The sequence below is a fragment of the Anabrus simplex genome, chromosome 1, assembly GCF_040414725.1.
Source record: "Anabrus simplex isolate iqAnaSimp1 chromosome 1, ASM4041472v1, whole genome shotgun sequence".
NCBI lineage: Eukaryota > Metazoa > Arthropoda > Insecta > Orthoptera > Tettigoniidae > Anabrus > Anabrus simplex.
In genome coordinates this window covers 588642266-588664722 of record NC_090265.1, presented here as the reverse complement: position 1 = coordinate 588664722, position 22457 = coordinate 588642266, and the positions used below count along the sequence as shown (strand labels likewise).

The window sequence follows — 22457 nt, the reverse complement described above, 5'->3', positions numbered from 1 at the left end:
GGGGCAGCTGAGATGAACCGTGACACTCTGGATGCCGTTTGAGCCAAAGTTCATTCCCAATCGGGATGGGGGTTAGAAGGGGTGAAACTTGTGTCCAAAATGCCCTAGATTATGGATGTATGTGTGCATGTTCCAGCATAGCTCTCAACTAAACATGATACTCATCTGACTTACTGTTTGGGAAAGAAAACTGTAGGGTAAAACACCCCTACAGGTGGGGGTGGAAAGGGGGTGAAATATAATAATAATAATAATAATAATAATAATAATAATAATAATAATAATAATAATAATAATAATAATAATAATAATAATAATAATAATAATAATAATAATAATAATAATAATAATAAAAGTGAAAATGATGTATGTTAATAATATAATATAGTTTTTCTTTTGCATCTAATTAAATGGTTTAGAAACATCTAACACGGTTGAATTAATAAAAGGGCGAAGCTGCGGGCACCTGCTAGTTAAGTATGAATATTACACTATTACATAAAAATACACACACATTATTATTCCTTGTTTAATAATGTGTTTTTTTAATAGGTATGTTATAGTGTAATATTTATATTTAACTTGTGTGTTCGACAGACTGAAAGGCTTTTAAGTTACATCTAAGTAATCACACGCAATAGACTTTGACATAGTGAAAGTAAGCAATCAGTTTGGCTTGAAGTTCTCGCGCCAAATCTTCTGTGAAAATCCAAACAATAGCCAGTGCCCGATCGGGTCGGGAGTTTTATTTTGAGTGTTTGTAATGACCAAAAGTAAATGTACCGACCCGATTCTAGTGGGCAGCCAGTCGTAGCCGGCCAAAAGAGTAAAGCAAAGTCTGTGCCCCTCAGGCCTCACACGCTACACAACACATAACATTCAGTCATTACACTAGACACAGGTAATTATCTTTGCCTCTGAAGCAAAGAGTAATGAACTACTTGAACAGAGATGGTGCACACAAATAAATTAATATCTCAAACTGCCTGTCATCATGACCTATCAACTTGTATCCAAGGTTCTGGCATTAGAGCATACACATGTTTATGGAGGGGGGTTAAACCGAGGAATGGTACGGGCTACATGTAGGTGTTAATTGGTTTTACAAGTCCTCTTGGAGTCCTGCTAAGAAAAGCAATATTCCTTCTCAGTTAATTCAACAAAGTGGGGATGTAAAATATTTTGCTTGCTCAAAATGAAATTCAGTGGCGGCTCGTGGATATCAGCAGTGGGGGGCGCACCTTAGTTTCATAATTCCACAAATATCTCAAGTTCTTCAAAACATGTTATCAAGATACACAATTCGAACACTATACGGTGCAATGCATACGCAATTGTTTTGATTATTATTATTATTATTGTTATTATTATTATTATTGTTATTATTATTATTATTATTATTATTATTATTATTATTATTATTATTATTATTATTAAATGCCTTTACTGGCAGCACCTAGTGTTTACAGTGCACTATGTCTTCTGGTATGGGCTAGAGCAATTTTGTTACTTTCATTGATCTGTCTCTGTCTTATCCTTGGCTTTGACAATATGAAAGTGACTGAGGTATGAGCGATGCTAGTAATTCCATTCCTTCTGCAGCCAGTCCCTGCTATGAATGGTGTGAAAATGTTGCTCATAGGGTCGGTTGGTGCGTGCATTTCAGTGGGCTTCGCAGACTGATATGTAACAGCAACTTCTGGCTCAGTGAGGAAAGCAACGGGAAACTACCTCACTCATTTCCCTAGTATGCCTCTTCAGTGATGCCTAGGCCATCTATGACAGCTGATGGCAGAGCTGTTGAGGATCCAACCAGCCTTAGGGCTGAAGACTGAACATACATACAGATTTATTATTATTATTATTATTATTATTATTATTATTATTATTATTATTATTATTATTCAGTAATTATTATTCAATAATAATAATAATAATTGCCTGTTCTTGTCCACCATCGAGTTATGTTTACGAATAGTTTCATTGTAGTGATCACTTACACAAGACACGACATTGACTTCACCAAGCATTTCAAAGTCCATGGTACTATTGATATCACCCCCGTGGTGATCCATTTATCTCCTTTCCTAGAACGGGAGAATAGCAGGCAAGGAAAGCAGTAAAAGGTTTCTGAGATATCACTTCCACATATCCGCGAGTTCTTGTTATATACGTCAGGAGAACTAATTTGTCTTTGGAAAGCCCTATTTTCATTTTTCTTTGTCTCCGGTTTTTTCAACAAGAAGTCTGGTGTCGGCCTAAAACACTCCTTCAGTTCGACTTTCTTCTCGGTAGAAAGAGAAGAAAACGTTAGTTCTTTAATATGTTCGACGGTAATCATACTGTACGAAGTGCATATATAACACTACGGCTAGATATAAATCACAACCTTTCTCCTAATTTCACCTTGTCACAGTCACATCACGGTCATTCATCAACACAAAGTTAAACATCACGCTCTCCAGTGAGTATGGCCAACATGAGTCAAGTGCGAGGAGCCAGTAGTTACAGTCGTTACTCGTTTCGTTAGTTAATAATCCTAAAAATTACAAGACTATTTTAAATATATACCGGCACATTTAACTCAGGTAAGTGCCTCAGTAAAATAGTTCTTAGTTTTAGGAGAGAAATGGCATAAACTGACCCCTTTTAAATAGAAATCATATCACCAATGTTTCGGGTAGGTTGGCTGCAACGATGGGCCGCGGCAGAAACGCGCCGGAATCTCCGTAGAACAGCACATCTCTACTGCGCCTCTGATTGGCTCCCTCAAGGCCAGTCAAGCGAGACTCGGGAGTATTTGGTCCGCTGTGAGAGAGCGCCCTCCTGCGTAGGGCCAGCAGAGCATCGCGCCGCAGCACAGTACAACTCGCGCCCTTGATAATAATCTTATAGTAAAATATTTCTCTTGTTAACATTTAAGATTAAAACTCCCGAATTTAATGGAACCCCATGGGGGGCGCGCGCCTTAGCGCCTCCCAAACGAGCCGCCACTGATGAAATTGCTAACTGCTAACTGCAAACCGCACTCTTATTTTCCGATCATAAAGGAGATTAGGTTTTATTGAAAAGGCATATGACAGTGTCCCCAGGACTAAAGTTTGGGACAGTCTGGTGCAAAAAGGAATTGGACAGGGATTAATAAAAATGCATATGGCAATGTACAAGGAATGTTGTAGTTGCGTGCAAACACAAGTTGGCAGGACAAGTTGGTTCAAAATCAGTAGTGGGCTGAGACGGGGAAATGTTCTATCGCCAATCCTGTTTACAAAAGTAATGGAAGACATCACGAAAACAGCAAAAGCAACATATGGAGGAAGAGAAATGAACATGTTATTTGTAGATGATATTGTGATTTGGAGAGAAGATGGCATGAAGGTTCAAGAACAGTTGGATGTGGTGAATGGGAAGATCGAAGAATATGGATTGAAAATAAGTGTAGAAAAAAGTGAAACTCTTGTTATGACTAGAGGGGAGAAAGGAGAGAAAGGTCAGAGTAGACTTGCAGACAAGCCCCTGGAAGTAGTGAAGACGTTCAAATATCTGGGGAGTGAATTAATGGAGAATGCTCGACTGGATGCTGAAATTAATAAGAGGATTCAAGCTGGAAGCTGTTTCTATCATAATGTAAGAAACATGTTATGGGGCAAAGATGTCCCATTAGAAGCAAAGGAAACTATCTACAAGATGTATTACGTACCCATAACAACTTACGGAACAGAAACTTGGACAATGACAAAGAAGGATGAGAGTTGAATACAGGCAGCCGAAATGAAGTTCTTGAGGAATATGATACAGAAGAATAGAAGAGACAAAATAAGGAATGAGAAAATCCGGGAAGAAATTGGAGTTGAAAAAATGAATGATAGAATAGAGAAGAGCAGATTAAAATGGTTTGGGCACATAAAGCAAATGAGAGATGTATGCCAAAAAAAGTGATGGAAATGCAAATGCAAGGAAGGAGAGGCCACTGAAGGCCACGATTGAGATGGAAGGACACAATCCAATGCAGTATTAGAGAAAGAAACCTAGACTGGGACACAGTGTTGGAAGAGGAGTGGTGGAAAGACCGAAGAAAGTGGAGAGGAACCATATTTTCCCCTACCCGGCTACAACTGGATAATGGGAAATGATGATGATGATGATGATCCCGAGCTCAATAGCTGCATTCACTTAAGTGTGGCCAGTATCCAGTATTCGGGAAATAGTAGGTTCGAACCCCACTGTCGGCAGCCCTGAAAATAGTTTTCCGTGGTTTCCCATTTTCACACCAGGCAAATGCTGGGGCTGTACCTTAATTAACACCACGACCGCTTCCTTCCCACTCCTAGCCTTTTCCTATCCCATCGTCGCCATAAGACCTATCTGTGTTGGTGCGACGTAAAGCAACTAAAAAAAAAAAAAGATGATGAAAGGAGATTAGGTTTTTCTTTTGGTACTCCAGTGCAGGCAGTTTTGCAAATTAACACATCCTTGTAAAGCGAACCAAGTAGTCCACCCAATGGCCATGATTGTTAAGGCATCAAGTCTGAATGGTCTGAGACCGTGGTTAGCCAGTTCGAGTCCCATTGGTCAAAAAACTTTTACCATCAGAATGTTGACTGGCATGGTAGGAGAGGTGGTGGTATACAATTTCTAATGACTAGATTGTGTGCCAAAGCCTGGACTCAATTCCAAACCTCTATGCAGTGCTCATATGGAGTGAGGGCATACGATGCTGTTAATGGTGATTCATCCGTATTTTACAGTTCTCCAAGTACCAGTAATCCTGGTCATGATCTCATAAACTGGAACCATACTCTAATTAGGGTTTTACACTCTCTCTTTCACATCCTTACTACCCTTGTAACCATGTAAATAGATCTGTAACCTTTATTTAAAATCCCATTAATGTGATTATCCCAATTAAATTATTTACTTATGCTAATACCTTGGTACTTACATTGTTCCCATTCCTATTCATGTTCTTATCTTTCCATGTATGACGAAAATCAAATATTGTTAACTCAAGTATTTATTTGCTGCAAATAATGATTAAGTACACATTTGCTTCAGTTGCATCTTCTTTGTCTGATTTATTGTTTCAGGATTATGGGCACATGAAAGCCAGAGTGCCCGCTTTGGCTATGACTTCTGGTACCAGCCTTACTTCAATATTATGGTGTCCAGTGAGTGGGCTGCTCCCAAGTCCTTCACTAAGGGTTTCAATCCTGCTGATAGCCAAGATACCAGTAAGTGATGTACCTACTGTTACTGTAGTTGTTTTTGTGACTATATTATACTGAACACATAACATAGGCAATGGTTTGTAGACTATAAATAAAATTAAAGGAAAATGATTGCAACTGGTGGTGGTGGTGGTGGTGGTGGTAGTGGTGATGGTGATGAAAGAGTATTTAATTTACAAAGTAGTGGCCCTGGCATTTGCCTGGTGTGAAAATGGGAAACCGTGGAAAACTATCTTTGGGGCTTCCATCAGTTGAGTTCGAACCCATCACCTTCCAAGTGTAGGATTACAGCTGCAGACTTGCTTGCATAGCCAATATGCTTTTTTTCTTTCTTTCTTTCTTCTTCTTCTTCTTCTTCTTGGCCTTAGAGCATTTCGTTTGCAGGTACCAGCCATGGCCTTAATTAGTGCTTAATGTGAAAATAGAAAACCATGATGTGGGGGATTGAGAAATTGTAACCTCCTCGACTGTCTCTTTATTGCTCATGTGAGAAGGCAGAAAAACAGGTTCCAAGAAGGATATTCCAGGAATTATTAATGAACAAGGAGTGTATATGTGAGGATCTTCAAAAGGCTGAAGTATTCAATCAGTAGTACGTAAAGATTGTTGGTTACAAGAATAATGTCCAGATGGAGGAGGTGACTAATACTAAAGAAGTTTTAAAATTTAACCTATGATAACAATGACATTTATAATAAGATACAAAAGTTGAAAACTAGAAAAGCAGCTGGAATTGGTAAGATTTCTGGGGATATACAAATATATAGTACCATATATGAAGTATTTGATTATGCATGAAGGACCTATACCAGATAAATGGAGAGTTGCTATAGTAGCCCCTATTTATAAAGGAAAGGGTGATAAGACATAAAGCTGAAAATGACAAGCCAATCAGTTTGGCATGCATTGTGTGTAAGCTTCGGGAAAGCATTCCTTCTGATTATATTAGATATGTTTGCAAAATTAATAACTGGTTTGACAGAAGGCAGTTTAGGTTTAGGAGAGATTATTCCACTGAAGCTCAGCTTGTAGGATTCCAGCAAGATATAGCAGATATCCTGTATTCTGGAGGTCAATTGGACTGTATTGCGATTGACCTGTCTAAGGCATTTGATAGGGTGAATCATGGGAGACTACTGGCAAAAATGACTGCAATTGGCCTAGACGAAAGAGTGACTGAATGGATGGCTATATTTCTAGAAAATAGATCTCAGAGAATTAGAGTAAATGAAGCTTTATCTGACCCTGTAATAATTAAGAGGGGAATTCCTCAAGGCAGTATTATTGGACCTTTGTTTTCTTTTGTATATAAATGATATGAGTAAAGAAGTGGAATCAGAGATAGGGCTTTTTGCAGATGGTGTTATTCTGTATAGAGTAATAAATAATTTACAAGATTGTGAGCAACTGCAACGTGACCTCAATAATGTTGTGAGATGGACAGTAAGCAATGGTATGATGATAAACGGGGTTAAAAGTCATGTTGTGAATTTCACAAATAGGAAAAGTCCTCTCAGTTTTAATTACTGTGTTGATGGGGTGAAAGTTCCTTATGGGGATCACTGTAAGTATCTAAGTGTTAATATAAGGAAAGATCTTCATTTGGGGTAATCACGTAAATGGGATTGTAAATAAAGGGTACAGATCTCTCCACATGGTTATGAAGGTGTTTAGGGGTTGTATTAAGGATGTAAGGGACAGAGCATATAAGACTCTGGTACCCCAAATATAGTATGGTTCCAGTGTATGGGATCCTCATCAGGATTACTTGATTCAAGAACTGGAAAAAAAACATAGAAAAGCAGCTTGATTTGTTCTGGGAGATTTCCAACAAAAGAGTAGCGTTACAAAAATGTTGTAAATTTTTGGGCTGGGAAGACTTGGGAGAAAGGTGATGAGCTGCTCAACTAAGTGGTATGTTACAGATGCTGATTCCCATAGGAAACTTGACATATTTGTTCCGATTGAGTAAATTTATAACATCAATATAGCTGGTCTGTTATTGGACATTATACATTTTTCAGCTAACTCATTCCTGGTTGCCATTGTTTCGCCCCAGTGTGCTAAGTTGGGCTCATCAGTTGGTAAATAGCACACTTACCAAGATGCATGGCTAGTGCATACAGTGGAGGCCACTGCGTAGGCTACTTGGAGCCACCGGCAGTGTCAATGCACAATGAGAGACTTTGTCTCCTTTTTCAAAAAATTGATGCCTGCCTGGCCATCAGATGATATAGATGTTCAAACCCACTATCTCCCGGATGCAAGCTCACTGCTATGTGCCCCTAACCACAAGTCCAACTCGCCCGGTATATCTCTCTCTCTTTTTCTGAGATTATCTGAGAGAGATAGGTTGGTTTGAAGACCTCAAGGGCAGTGAAGGTGGAAGTGAAAATCATTGGTACGGTGAATGCTCAACTAGGGACTGTGTGAGAGAGAGAGAGAGAGAGCGAGAGAGATATGAAAGTATTCTAGGAACACATGGATGGGGTCCATGAAATCCAGAAGGAACTAGACTCCTTGATCGCTGTCTGAGGAACAACCTTGTAATAGGGAACTCATGGTATCAAAAACAAAAAAGCCATATGGTCACAAGATATGGATGGGATGAAAAAAGTGAATCTCTTATAGACTATTTTTTGAACCGACATTATCATTACCAAGGAGGGAACTAGAGACATTATTCTGGTGATTACAATATTTCCATCTGAGGGTTTAGTTTTGAAAGTAATTCCAAATTATTCAGAAGTTGACTTGCTGGGCCTATCACTTCCGAAGATTTTTCTGTCAGGTTTGTCTCCCTTTGCCTTTAATAGTCCCCTATCAACCTGCAAGGCAGCAGGCCTTGAGTTAGTTCCCAGGGATCAGATATTGCCTCTTCCGCCAGTTGCTTTATGTCGCACTGACACAGATAGGTATTATGGTGACGATGGGATAGGAAAGGGCTAGGAGTGGGAAGGAAGCAGTCGTGGCCTTAAGGTACAGCCCAAGCATTTGCTCGGTGTGAAAATGGGAAACCACGGAAAACCATCTTCGGGGCTGCCAACATCTGTGTCAGTGCGACGTAAACCAACTAGCAAGAAAGAAAGAGATGGTATCCAAGTAATGCTGAGAAGCTCAGCACTTAGTATGGTAAGCAAAGAATATCCTGAAGATCAGTGGTTAAGAGTCTTTACAGATAGTTCACAAATAAAGGACAGAGGAGCAGGCGCTGTAGTTTTCTGAAAATCATTCTCAAAATATGCTGCAGTAGGTAGATATAACAACTTCGATGGAGAAATAGAAGCCATCTATCTTATCCTACAAAATCTGATTTGAGTCAGTTCATTTGAAAAAGCAGTCTTACTCACAGATTCACCAGCTGCCATACAAGCAGTATTCACAAATACCAAACCGCATTTATCAAGGATTCATGACATTAAACATTTACTAACAAAATTAAAAACTTAGAGAAACATCACTTTACAATGGATCCCTGCAGATGTACAAGTAGAAGGCAACGAACTGGCAGATAAACTTGCAAAAAATGGCACTAGTACCTACATGAGGACCAAACCTCTGGCAGCTAACTCAATCAAGAGGATAATCACAAAACCCTTGAAAAATGGAAGAAAGAAACTACCAAACTTACTACAGTGAAGAAATGGGAAAAAATAAATGACCTGTGGGACAAAAATAAAAGCAAGCCAAGGAAAGAAGCAGTGGCGATCTTCTGATTGGAAACAGGTCAAGACTGCTTAGCAGCACATCTAGTTAGAATCAAAATGTACCCGACGGAAAAGGGTACCTACCATCTGCAAAATTACTGGATCAGTGATGGAGTTGAAACACCTGGTGCACAGGACTCAACCCAACCCAACCCAACCCAGCCCAACCCAACCCAACCCAACCCAACCCAACCCAACCCAAAAAATAAATAAAAACAAGACAATTTAACAGTCCTATACTGGACAGCCAGAAACAAGATGAAACAAGACTCTGTTCCCTAATACGTCTGTGCTTTATAAATGTTAATTGTAATTTACTGTTGTCTAGAGATATCAGTTTTGTATTGGAGTTACTTCACAATAAAACCATAGGTTATAACAACAACAACAACAACAACAACAACAACAAAACTTCATCATTTAAAAATACACTTAAATAATAACACTAAATTTACAAGACATGAATACACGTATAACACTAAATTTAAGCAAATCAGATTAAAGCCTTTACTGAATTTTCAAAAGAGTATGAACTTGTAGCAAATGATTTCAACAAGTTTTATAAATCATATGAAACACTTCCAAGTCCACATTTGTTCACTGTGTATGGATGAGGCTTTGTTGTTGAGTTTCCAAGGTTCCAATCTAACATAATTCTGCAGTTTTTGATTAATATTAAAAAGTTAAGAAAGTTGATAAAGCAACTCCTGGTTCTTTATGTTTTGAATAATAACATTTCCAATGTATGGCTATTGTCTTTATCCTGGGATTCCTGATTAAGGGGGATGTCAATGTTGTTAGGTCAAATAGCCCTCATTAGGATAATATTATTGATCTCTCCTATATCAATGTAAGTTCTTTCTCATACTTCCAATGTGTTTTCTATATTTTGTATCAGAAAGAAAATGGACTCCTCTGCTGTTAATCTTCCACATCTAAATCCAAATTATTTTTCTTGAAATAGCATTTTCTCCCCCTCTCTAAATATTTTCTGATGCGCATCTCATAATTTTGACAACATAAATCGTTGTCATTATATACCTCCTTATCTCTTACCTTGAAGAGAGGTATTATAATTCCCTTTTGTCAATCTTCCAGAGCTTGTTTCCTTTTGCATTCTCTCTTGAGCAGTCCAGATTTATTTAGAATGTTTCTGTTATGAAGCATTACTACTACCAGTGATTTGTTTTTTTTTTTTTTTTGCTATTTGTTTTACGTCGCACCGACACAGATATGTCTTATGGCGACGATGGGATAGGAAAGGCCTAGGAAGTGGAAGGAAGCGGCCGTGGCCTTAATTAAGGTACAGCCCCAGCATTTGCCTGGTGTGAAAATGGGAAACCACGGAAAACCATATTCAGGGCTGCCGACAGTGGGGCTCGAACCAACTATCTCTCGATTACTGGATACTGCCCCACTTAAGTGACTGCAGCTATTGAGCTTGGTACCTGTGATTTGGTAACATCACCAGGCAGTTATCAGAATTTCCTTTTGTTTGGCTTGTAGCCATCAAAACACAACTATAGTCCACCCCAGTTACAATGAACCTCTAGGAATTCAAATGTTTGGTTCACAATATCCAACTGAAATGTCCTCCCTGAATCTTATTTGATTGGATTAGGTGCAGAAACAATACAATATCTAAAACAACTGATTTTATTGTGTATCTATCATCATCATTGTCATCATCATCATCATCATCATCGTCATCATCATCATCATCATCATCATCATCATAATCATCATCATCATCATCTGAAACCCATCAAGACATCACGGTCAATGGGGTAAATATTTATTGAAGCATTTCCTTATATATGACATTCCTTGAACTTTATTTTCTTACAATTTTATTTACTCACAGCCACACAGATACAGTAGGTCTTGCGGCGAGAATGGGATAGGAAATGGCTACAAGTGGAAAAGAAGTTGACTGTGGTCTTAATTAAGGTAAAGCCCCAGCATTTGTCTGGTGTGAAAATGGGATACCACGGAAAACCTTCTTCAGGGCTGCCAACAGTGGGATTCAAAACCACTGTCTCCCGAAGGTAAGCTGATGGCTACCTGACTCGAACTGCTTAGCCACTTGCTCGGTGCATTCTTTGTACAGTTATCTTTTGGCACTATTGCAACTTTAAAATATCGCTCTCTTGACATTGCAACATTTAACTGGCCATGGCTGAAAACTGGCTGAAGTAAAGAGAGACCTTCATGTCCCTTGAAGTTTGTTGATCGTGATACAAAGTGCCAAGTGAATTGGAAATAGATGCCTCTTTGAAGAAAATGGAGGTGTTTTATCGGATGTTCTTAAGTTAATTTGAGGGATTAGAGCTCTCTATCCAGCTTTATCTCTGCTTATTATTTCCAAATCTAAAGAATTTTCATACATACTTCTTACAATTAGGCCCTAATCTGGTTCCATTTTGAAGCCATTGGGAAAAGTTCATATTTCTAAGGAACATAACTGTGGTTCCAGTTTTTAGAATAAGAATGTGTAAAGGCAAACCATTAATTACAAGGAATTCAAGAATTATTTCTCCAAAATCACTCAAGCTAATAAATACAGGGAGAGATGACATGGAGAAGGCAATGTTTAAATTCATCTGAAATCATTTCAAGCTAGCAAATATAGGGAGAACTACAGAAGAGACAGTAAAATTGCGCTGAATAGCTTCTTCTGGGCCAGCGACTCGCTACAACACAAGCCGAAATACAGCTGACCAGGAGGATGTCTGACTGCGCATGTGTGCTTACCCCCTTCTAGTTGCTCTATCGTGCCACATACCTCAGTGCTCTCATGGTTGAGGCAGCCTTGAAGTACTGGTGAGCGCCTCGGCCAATCAGAATGCTATATTTTTCTTTAATAATTAAAAAATATATGGCAAGAAATTTTTATGCTTTTAAAGACACACTGCAAATATACAGGCCAAGAGCTTTCATCAGAATGCTTTACGATGTCAATCGGTTCAGTAATTCTCTTAAAGTCACGGTAACAAAAATCAGTCTAGTGTTTTAAATACAGGGTCTTGCACTCAAAGTGGGGCTGGCCAGTCGGCCAGTGCAGCACAGTGGGTAGATGGGCGAGCTGGGCAGATGAGCACATGGCAATTCGCTGAGCTTGGGTCCGGGAGAGCGTCCGTATGAATCACATGTAAATAACAAGCACACATAATAACGCATAATCAAAGTAAAATAATTTCTCGCCTTGTTACAGAAGATGTTGAAAGTGTCTTCCACCTGCATCTATACATTTCTGGCTTCATGTAAGGAAATTTTCATTCATACACATTAATTCATCTACCAAGATAGCCTCCTTTTCTCTCAAAACAATGATAATTCAGCAAAGGCTGATGATGTCACCAGAGCATGACAGCATGACATAATGGAAAGTTACCAGTAAACAGTGCAGTAGTGTTTTAAATATAATAATAATAATAATAATAATAATAATAATAATAATAATAATAATAATAATAATAATAATAATAATAATATATATTTTTTTTTTTTTACGAGGGAAGTGTGGGAAATCTTTCATTAGACACTTGTGAGGGTCCGCACTCTACAAGCGTGTGAGATTCCTACTCACTAAAACCCACACACCCTTTTCCCACGACGTATATCTCCGCCCCGGAACCGCTCTCGCATTACTTCAGGGCGGTGTCGTGCTAATTTGTTAGGTTTCTTCTTCCTTATTTCTCCTTACTGCCGTTCATAAGCATTCATATCTCTCTTTTTCTGACGCAGGATGCCTTCTACATATACTGCTATCTGATCCCAAGATTCTTGGTTTCGTAGCATCGCCTGCACAATAGTTTCTGGCGTCAACTCTCCTTGCTCAGTATATAAACATCTTCTCTGAGTTGACCAATGATAACATACGAAAAATGTGTGAAATACATCATCTATATCATTGCAATAAATACACGCCGAGTCGCTCGCTCTACCTACTCTATGTAGAAATTTACGGAAGTATCCGTGACCCATCAATAGTTGCGTAATGTAAAAGTTAACCTCGCCATGAACTCGGGCAACCCAATCAGCTAGGCGTGGTATCAGCTGCTTAGTCCATTTTCCTCGAGGATCTTCCTCCCATCTTTGCTGCCACCGCTCCATTCGTTGCCTATAAGCTAGCTCCTTAGCGCGCTTCTTTCCGAGCTCTCCGTGAGTTCGCCAGACTTCCTGTCTCCCTTAGGCAAGTAAATCAATTGGTGCTACCGCTGCTATCGTAAGGACCGCAGGTTCGGATACTGTGCGATATGGTAATACTAAATTCCATACATCCAATTTTTGATCTGATTACTGTGCGATATGCGCTTGTAATACGCAAAGCTGATCTCCGCTGTACCGCAGCTATCCTTCGCCGGTATTTTTCAAACTTCAGAGATTCAGCCCAGACTTCGGCACCATATAGAAGTGTCAAGTGAACTATCGACATCAGAAGTCGTCGTTTGCTAGACTTCGGACCTTTAACGTTGCTCATTAATCTACTCAGCGCAATCGTTGTTTTCACCGCCTTATCTGTCACCCGTTTGATATGATCCCAAAAAGTAAGTTTGGTATCAAGTGTCACTCCGAGATACTTTATACTTCTGGATGTTTCAATTTCTGTTTGTCCAATATACATTGGAATGACGGTCGTGATCCTTTTTCTTGTCAAGAGAACAATCTCTGTTTTATGATCTGCAAGCTGTAATCTGTGATTCGCCATCCAATCTTTCACCCGTCGCATTACTTGATTTAGCTTAAACTGAGCCAACTCCAAATTTCGAGCAACTATCAAAACAGCTATATCATCAGCATAGCCCACTAGCATTGTGTCTTCTGGCATCTCTAACCTCAACAATCCATCATATACTATGTTCCACAGATTTGGGCCAAGGATGGACCTTGTGCTGCACCAGCTGTGAGCCGTTTCACTCTCTGCCCATCCTCTGTGTGATATACTAGATTACGATCTTTCAAATAATTTCTCATTATGCGCATGAGATACTCCGGTAGTTTAAAAGTATTTTGAAGTGCTTCCAATATGTCATTCCAACTGATCGAGTTGAAAGCGTTCTTAACATCAGGGGTCACAAGGAGTGTCACTTTACGAGAGTGATGATTACCCATTTGTGACCTTTTAGCTGTATTCAACACTTCCCATACTGCATCGATTGTCGAATGCCCTCCTCGAAAACCATGTTGACGATCAGAGAGGTCCCCAGCTAGTTGAACTGCTGAAAGTATTCTTGGCTGCAAAAGTTTCTCTAATCCTTTACCAGCAGTATCCAGCATACATAAAGGCCTATAGCCCCCAGATTTTCCTTTGCTTATTAAAACTAGCCAAGCTGTTTTCCAGCGAACACTGAACACCCCCGATAGCAGGCAGCTATTGTACATTTTCAGCAGTAGTTGTGAACAGAAATCTGCTATCAGCTTTAATATCTCTGCTGGAATACTATCTGGTCCTGGGGCCTTTTTATTTCTAAGGCACCTAATCGCTCTCATCAATTCTTCTCGTGTAAAAAGTGGCACATCATCTATGAATTCATCATCATCATCATCAGCAGACCTCTCAGGATGATCTGGGAATAATGTATCCACAATATCCTTCATTGCATTTGAGTCCATATCGGGTTCGAGAAATTTCCAAGTTTCTTCATAGCGATCTTGTATCCTAAACCCCATGGATCGTCATCCACTTCTTTAGCCATTTTCCACCATTTGTCGACTTTACTCTTTTTGATAGCATTTCTCAATTCTTTCTTCACCGACTTATACTCAGCTGTAAGTGAGGTGTCTTCTTGGCTGACTCGTGCTCTCTGTGCCTTCCGTCTAAGTTGCAGACAACGTCTTCTCTGATCAGCAATATCTTTGGTCCACCAGTACGCTGAACGCTTCTTGTTTCGTGATGTTTTACGAGTCATGGAAAGATCACATGCTCTCCGAATAAGCTCCATAGTGAGCTCAACACATTTCTCAGCGGCTTCTTTCCTTTTATAACAACATATTTGTTCTGTTATACTATCCATTTCATTTCTTAGGATAGCAAGAAATTTTTCTGTGTCCATACTTTCTATATTCCACTGCGTTGGTTCATAAGATCTAATATTAACCTGTGAAGTTTCAGGAAGAATACAAAAAGTAATGTACTGGTGATCACTTCCCGTGTATTCTTCAACCACCCGCCAGTCATTGATATTCGACACGATGTCCTCAGATACAAAAGTCACGTCCAGTATGGTTCCTCTACAGCCCGGTCGTCGAAAAGTTGGCACATTTCCAATATTAGTGACCGTCAAACCCAGCCTAGCGGCCATCTCCATAGTTCGGCGCCCTCTAGAGTCATACTGTGGCATACCCCATTCTAGTGCTTGGGCATTGAAATCACCAGCCACGATTAAACCGTTGTCAAAACCTTGTAATACGTCCTCTAGGCCGTCCAGCTTAGCCTGAAATTCAAATACTGACTCATTTGGCGTAAAGTAACAGCTCACTAAAGTATATCTACCAGTGCGGACCCAAACAAAACCGTCTCCGCATCCTTGGTTTGATACTGGGCATCTACCCAAATCTGGTATCCAAATTGCAGCTGTGCCACAATTATCTACGAACCATCCTGGGTGGTCTCTGTCTTGATAAGGTTCACTGAGAAGAAATACGTCTACTCCTATCTCAAAGGTCATCTGCGTCAAAAGATCATTGGCAGTTCTACTCCTATGCATATTTGCTTGAATAACCTTCATCATTTACTGCTAGTTTTAGCCTTTTCGAGAGCTTCACAAAATGCTGTGCAGGCTTTTGAGCCAAGTACATGACTTCGATTAGCTTCGTCAACGTTAATGTCTGTGCAAATTATGCATCTCGGATTTGCTTTGCGACCTACCGCCCTATGCCCGGCTTCTCCGCACTTAAAACAAAGTTTGCTTCTATCTACACCTTTGCAGTTTCGTGCATGGTGTCCATACGAAAGACATCGAAAGCAGCGAGATACCACGATCCTTTTTCGGATTCTACAATCCAACCATCCTATTTTAATTTTACCCATATCTAAAAGTTTCTGGGCCTCCTTATCTTCTATCTCAATGATAGCAAGTTTTTGCCCTCTGCTGTTCGGATTATTAATTGACACTTTCAGTTCTCCTTCGAAATTCTGAAGATCCTGTCTTACAGCTTCCTCTACATCTAAAGCAGTGGTGATACTGTCCATGTCCCGAATTTCCAAGGTAGTGCGGGGAGTTAAAGTCTTCACATCGCCATCCGTTCCAAGGACATTCCTTAAAGATTTATTAAAATTGTCCCTGTTCTCGTTTTGCGTGTCTTTATTAAAAGCGAGAAGAATCGCCCCGGTCTGAGTTTTGCGAATAGATCGAATACTCACACCGCTGTCTTCCGGTTTTATTTTACTCCGAATACCCTTCAAAACATCTGCAAAAGTCTTGCCGTTTGTTGGTTTGATAAGGACAGCATCAGAACGATCCTTTGATTTTAAATGGGTCCGTTTATCTTGTTTTTTCCCACCATCAATGACCTCCATTCTGCCAGAATCCACCTTATCTGTTAAAGGTTGGATATCTTTATCCTCCTTCATTTCCTTCTTGTTTTATAGGAAATCTCGACCCATTTCTCCTTATCTTTCTCCTCCCCGTTCGTCACTAACGGTGACGTAGGCAATTCATTTATCTCTACGGTTGTTTGTTCCCGTTTTAGATTTTCACTAGCTCTCTTCCAGGATGTCCTGCATGCTGCTCCAGCATCGAGAGCTTCCTCCAATTTTCGCAATCCATTCTGGATTTCCAACTTATGGTTCTTAAGCGGAATAGCTAGAATGCTTTTCACCAATGCCCTAGTGATCTCAAGATGTTCCTCCTCTTTACGCTGTTCCTCCATTATTATTTCCTCACTCCTCCCATTAAGTACTTGCGTCATATGCTGTGTCCCAATACTGGCACATTCAAGTACGTTCGCACTCCTATTCTGTTGACACGAAAGAGAGAGCTCTACCGAATCTTTCTGAACTTCTGCCTCCGTCATCATGCAAGAAAGGAATCTAACTGGCCGTGACTGAGCCGCGGCGGTGAAGGATCCTTTCTTTGCCACAGTATGACTCTAGAGGGCGCCGAACTATGGAGATGGCCGCTAGGCTGGGTTTGACGGTCACTAATATTGGAAATGTGCCAACTTTTCGATGACCGGGCTGTAGAGGAACCATACCGGACGTGACTTTTGTATCTGAGGACATCGTGTCGAATATCAATGACTGGCGGGTGATTGAAGAATACACGGGAAGTGATCACCAGTACATTACTTTTTGTATTCTTCCTGAAACTTCTTCTTTCTTTGATCCTTTATTATTATTATTTTTTATATTATTTCTTGTATACTTACTACATTTATTTTGTAACATGATTTATACAAGTAAAAGCTATAGCAAAGGAGGATCTTGAAATTTGATGGTGCTATAATTTCTTTGGAACTATCTTGCCATCTGTAACAACTAACTCCTAACTCCAAATATTGGAATGAACATTTGCCAATAGTAACATAAGGTTTACTTTTTCCTGCATGTTTATTCATTTGTTTTCCTCATACCCTATTTCAGATCTCTATGGTAGGTCCCTGAATTTCTATTCCTGGTCTGACAGGAAATTACTCCAAACTGTAAACCTTGGGGACCAGGGAACAGCACCTCTTGAAATTCGCTTCTTGCATGATCCAAAGCAACCACAAGGGTTTGTGGGATGTGCGCTGAATTCTGTAGTCTTCCGGTAAGTACTTCTTCTTGTAGAATGATACAACAATTAGTTTAATATATCACTAAATTAAACTATACATTAACATTAAATTAAGTAAAATTATATTGATGAACTTGTCCATTCAAATCATGTTTATCCAAAGATCTGGATTTATTGAAGGTGTGAGATTGTGAAAAGTTAGGCAGGAATATCTAAATAATGAATTTTATTACAAACATATGTTCGCACTCCAAATCGAGCGTGCAAAAGCACACTGTTGTAAACAATAGCACTAGTGCACAACAATTCAACCTAAGATATACAAAGAGAGGGTATTTCTTACAGGATGATTGTAAATGACTTTAATACTGGTAACAATATCTATATATATAAAATAACTTGTCCTGACTGACTGACTGACTGACTGACTGACTGACTGACTGACTGACTGACTGATTCATCATCACCGAGCCAAAACTACTGGACATAAAGAAATGAAATTTTGTCGATACATTCATATTAAGATGTAGGTGCTCGCTAAGAGAGGATATTTGGATATTCCGTCGCTAAGGGGGTGAAAAGGGGTTTGAAATTTTAAAATGAGTGTATCTATATCTCAAAACTTTAAAAGTTTACAGATGTAAAAGTTGGTATTTAGGATCATCTTTAAAAATAAGGAAACACGTATTTTTTTGTTTTCAGAAAATCCCAATAGGAGGGGTGAAAAATGGTGAAAAAGGGTTGTATGCCTTTAATCAGGATACCGGTACTTATATCTCAGAAACTGAAGATACTACAGACCTGAAAATTGGTACACTTGATCTCTTTTAAAAATAAAGAAACACGTATTTTTTTTGTTTTTGGAAAATCCAATTAATGGGAGGGGGGAAAGTTTACAGATGTAAAAATTGGTATTTAGAATTTTCATTATAAATAAACATGTATTTTTTATTTTTGGAAAATCCCAATAGGAGGGGTGAAAAGGGGTGAGAAATGGGTTGAATGCCTTTAATGACGATACTTATATCTCAGAACTTGAAGATATTACAGACCTGAAAATTGGTGTTTGGGATCTACTTTAAAAATAAAGAAACAGGTATTTTTTCGTTTTTGGAAAATCCAAATAATGGGGGATGAAAATGGGGGTGAATTTTGAAAATGAGTGTATCTATATCTCAAAAATTTAAAGTTTATAGATGTAAAAATTATTATTTAGAATCTCCTTAAAAAATAAAGAAACACATAATTTTTTGTTTTTGGAAAACCCCAAAAGGAAGGGTGGAAAAGGGTGAAAGTGGGTTGAATGCCTTTAATGAGGCTACTTATATTTCAGAACCTGAAGATATTACAGACCTAAAAATTGGTATTTGGGATCTACTTTAAAAATAAAGAAACAGGTATTTTTTCATTTTTGGAAAATCCAAATAATGGGGGGTGGAAAGGGGGGTGAATTTTAAAAGTTTACAGATGTAAAAATTGGTATTTAGAATCTCCTTTAAAAATAAATAAACATATATTTTTTTGTTTTCGGAAAATCCTAATAGGAGGGGTGAAAAGGGGTTGAATGCCTTTAATGAGGATACTTATATCTCAGAAACTGAAGATATTACAGACCTGAAAAAAGGTATTTGGGATCTCCTTTAAAAATAAAGAAACATGTACTTTTTGTTTTTGGAAGATCCAAATAGTGGAGGGTTGAAATCGGGACGAATTTTTAAAATGAGTGTATCTATATCTCAAAACAGATGTAAAAATTGGTACTTAGGATCTACTTTCAAAATAAAGAAACAGGTATTTTTTTGTTTTCGGAAAATCCCAATAGGAGGGGTGAAAAAGGGTGAAAAATAGTTTAATGCCTTTAATAAGGATCGTTATTTCTCAGAAACTGAAGATGTTACAGACCTGAAAATCGGTATTTGTGATCTCCTTTATAAATAAAGAAATATGTATTTTTTGTTTTTAGAAAATCCAAATAGTGGGGGTGGGGGATGAAAGGGGGATGTATTTTAAAAATGAGTGTATCTATATCTCAAAACTTCAAAATTTGCAGATGTAAAAATTGATATTTAGAATCTCCTTTAAAAATAAAAGAACACTTATTTTTTTGTTTTCGGAAAATCCCAATAGGAGGGGTGAAAAGTGTGAATAAGGGGTTGAATGTCTTTAATGAGGATACTTATATCTCAGAAACTGAAGATATTACAGACCAGACAGTTAGTATATGGAATCTCCTTTAAAAATAAAGAAACATTAATTTTTTTGTTTTTGGAAAATCTTATTAATGGAGGTTAAACAAGAGTGACAAATTGGGGTGAATTTTTAGAAAGACTATATCTACAGTATATCTTAGAAACGTAAAATGTTGCAGAGGGGGGTGAAAAATTGAAAAATTTATTGAATTAATTGTATGAGGATACTTACATCTAATAAAAACTAAAGTTGTTACAGACGTGAAATTTGGTATTTAGATCTTCTTTAAAAATAAAACGACGCTTTTTTTGGGGGGGTGCGGAGAATCATTTTTGGGGGCGAGTGTGAAAAGGAGTTGAATACGTTTCATGAGGACACATATCTCAAAAACTGAAGATAATCGGTATTTAGAAGATCCTTTACTATTAAAGAAACAAGTATTTTTTGCCGGAAAATTCACTTAAGGGGGGCGGGGAGTGTGAAAGTAAGTGAAAAAAGTGAATTACTTTTATGGGAATACTTATACTCAAAACTGAAGGTAACACATGTGAACATTGGTATTTGGAATCTCCTTTAAACATAAAGGAACACGTTTTCTTTTTGGGGGGGAGATAAATCAACTTAACCGCGGTGGGGTGAAAACGGAGGTGAGACCAATTGATTTTACTCTTCCTAATGTACTTATAAGGAGCCTTCGTGGCTCAGGCAGCAGCGCGCTGGCTTCTCACCGCTGGGTTTCGTGGTTCAAATCCCGGTCACTCCATGTGAGATTTGTGCTGGACAAAGCGGAGGCGGGACAGGTTTTTCTCCGGGTACTCCGGTGTTCCCCGTCATCATTCATTCCAGCAACACTCTCCAATATCATTTCATTTCATTTGTCATTCATTTAATCATTGCCCCAGTGGAGTGCGACAGGCTTCGGTAGGGCTTATTCATGCCATTCCTGACCCAGTTGAATGACTGGAAACAGGCTGTGGATTTTCAATGTACTTATTCTGATCACAAACAGATCATTTTTAATCTCTCCTGGGTTTGTTTTCAAGAGCCATCTTTTCCTTTGGAGAACCTTCTTAGATTACAGTAGAATCTTCTGGCATATAAACAAAAATTTAAACATATTTGAAATAAACGATAGGTATATGATTGACCGTGCGATTGTTCACCTCTGTAATAACGTCAATAATGCACGGAAGTATGTCATTCGTATTGCCAGAAGTCCTGCGCACTTGCCTGAGGGCGACAATGGTGCTGGTCATACTATCATCAATGACAACGGCAGCAGATGTAGTTTACTGCCAAGTAGAGGTTCAGTACCGCCAAGGCACCCAAGACACCACGCCGGATCTCCTCAAGGATTTGATCAAATGCTTATAGGAAAAGATGGCAAAGATTTAGGGACCCAACTGACGGGGTGGAATACCTGGACCTATCCCGGGAAGTACGACATCGATTGCTGGAGAAAAGATTGAAAAATGGGAGGAACGTTGCTGTAATCTCTCAGAAAATGAGTCAGATCGGAATTTTGGCGGAATCTCTCAGAAAACAAGTCAGATCGTGAATATCGGTGGGTTATATATAAAACGATAAGCATTCAATTATAAATTTCAGTATAATACCGTAGCGAAGCACGGGTATCTTGCTAGTTAAATATATAGTAAAACATTTTTCATAATTAAAATCAACTATTGCTGCTGATTAAATTTCCACAGTTTGTGATTGGGAAAAAATAATATGATAGTCACAGTGAGGAAGATTGATGGTTAGAAAAATGAGTGAATAATGCCCTTTTTATGTGGTTTATGCACGAATGGAACATAATGCTCCTATATTAGGGCTAATTCAAAACAAGTAATAAAGCCCATTGCTTGGAAAATTACAACAGGCTCTAAGAAAAAGTGTTCTTGTTAATTTCTTTAATGGGAAACCAAAATTGTGCAAGTGGTGGTATCTCTCCTTAACAAGGCGAAAGGTGTGGATCCCCTTTTGAACTTTTTTCCACTTTATTTTTAAAATATTGTAAGTTACTTGATTTTTGATGACTTTTTGGTGTTTTATTGTTTCTTAGATCTTCAAACTGACACATGCAGATCACATCCTCCTCTAAGTACAGTTCAAACTATACTAACTGAATAATGCTCTCAGTACCTCGTGTTATGTAGCAATCATGTGATGTTACGTCCAACAACGGCAAGGCCTTCATTATGCTCGGTTCTGCTATCAACTGACAACAGAGGATACGAGTGGTTTTACTAGCTTTCTTCAAATCAGCCATTATTAATTGAAGATACCTTTAAAAAATGTGTGGGATACAGTCAATGGAATTCACATTTTGACACAAAAAGTCTCTAGTTTTCTGGGTCAGGGAATCAAATAAGAAAGGCCCCAACTCAGTATTTTTAATTGTTAAGAAGTTATCAGTTTTTCCATTATGAGTGTTTCTAGAAACCTACCACTTTAAAACATTTTTTTTAGAATCCACTCACCCACAGCGTTTAAATGTCATAACAACACTGTTAAAATCAGTCCAGTTAGAAACAAGCATTATATATGAAGCCTTGGCCTTTTATAAATATTATAAGACATTAAAACTTAATAGAAACTGAACAGTGATC

The 22457-nt window shown here is 38.6% G+C and overlaps 1 protein-coding gene across 2 annotated transcripts in view; it reads left to right on the top strand.

Moving 5' to 3' along the window:
* The window catches only part of LOC136870551 (methanethiol oxidase), a 230781-nt gene that overhangs the window by 168855 nt on the left and 39469 nt on the right, over positions 1 to 22457 (top strand). For both annotated transcript variants that reach the window (XM_067144925.2, XM_068227134.1), the window contains exons 5-6: positions 5088 to 5231; positions 17523 to 17688. In XM_067144925.2, coding sequence (XP_067001026.2) covers positions 5088 to 5231; positions 17523 to 17688 — 310 coding nt within the window. The remainder of the gene's footprint in view (positions 1 to 5087; positions 5232 to 17522; positions 17689 to 22457) is intronic.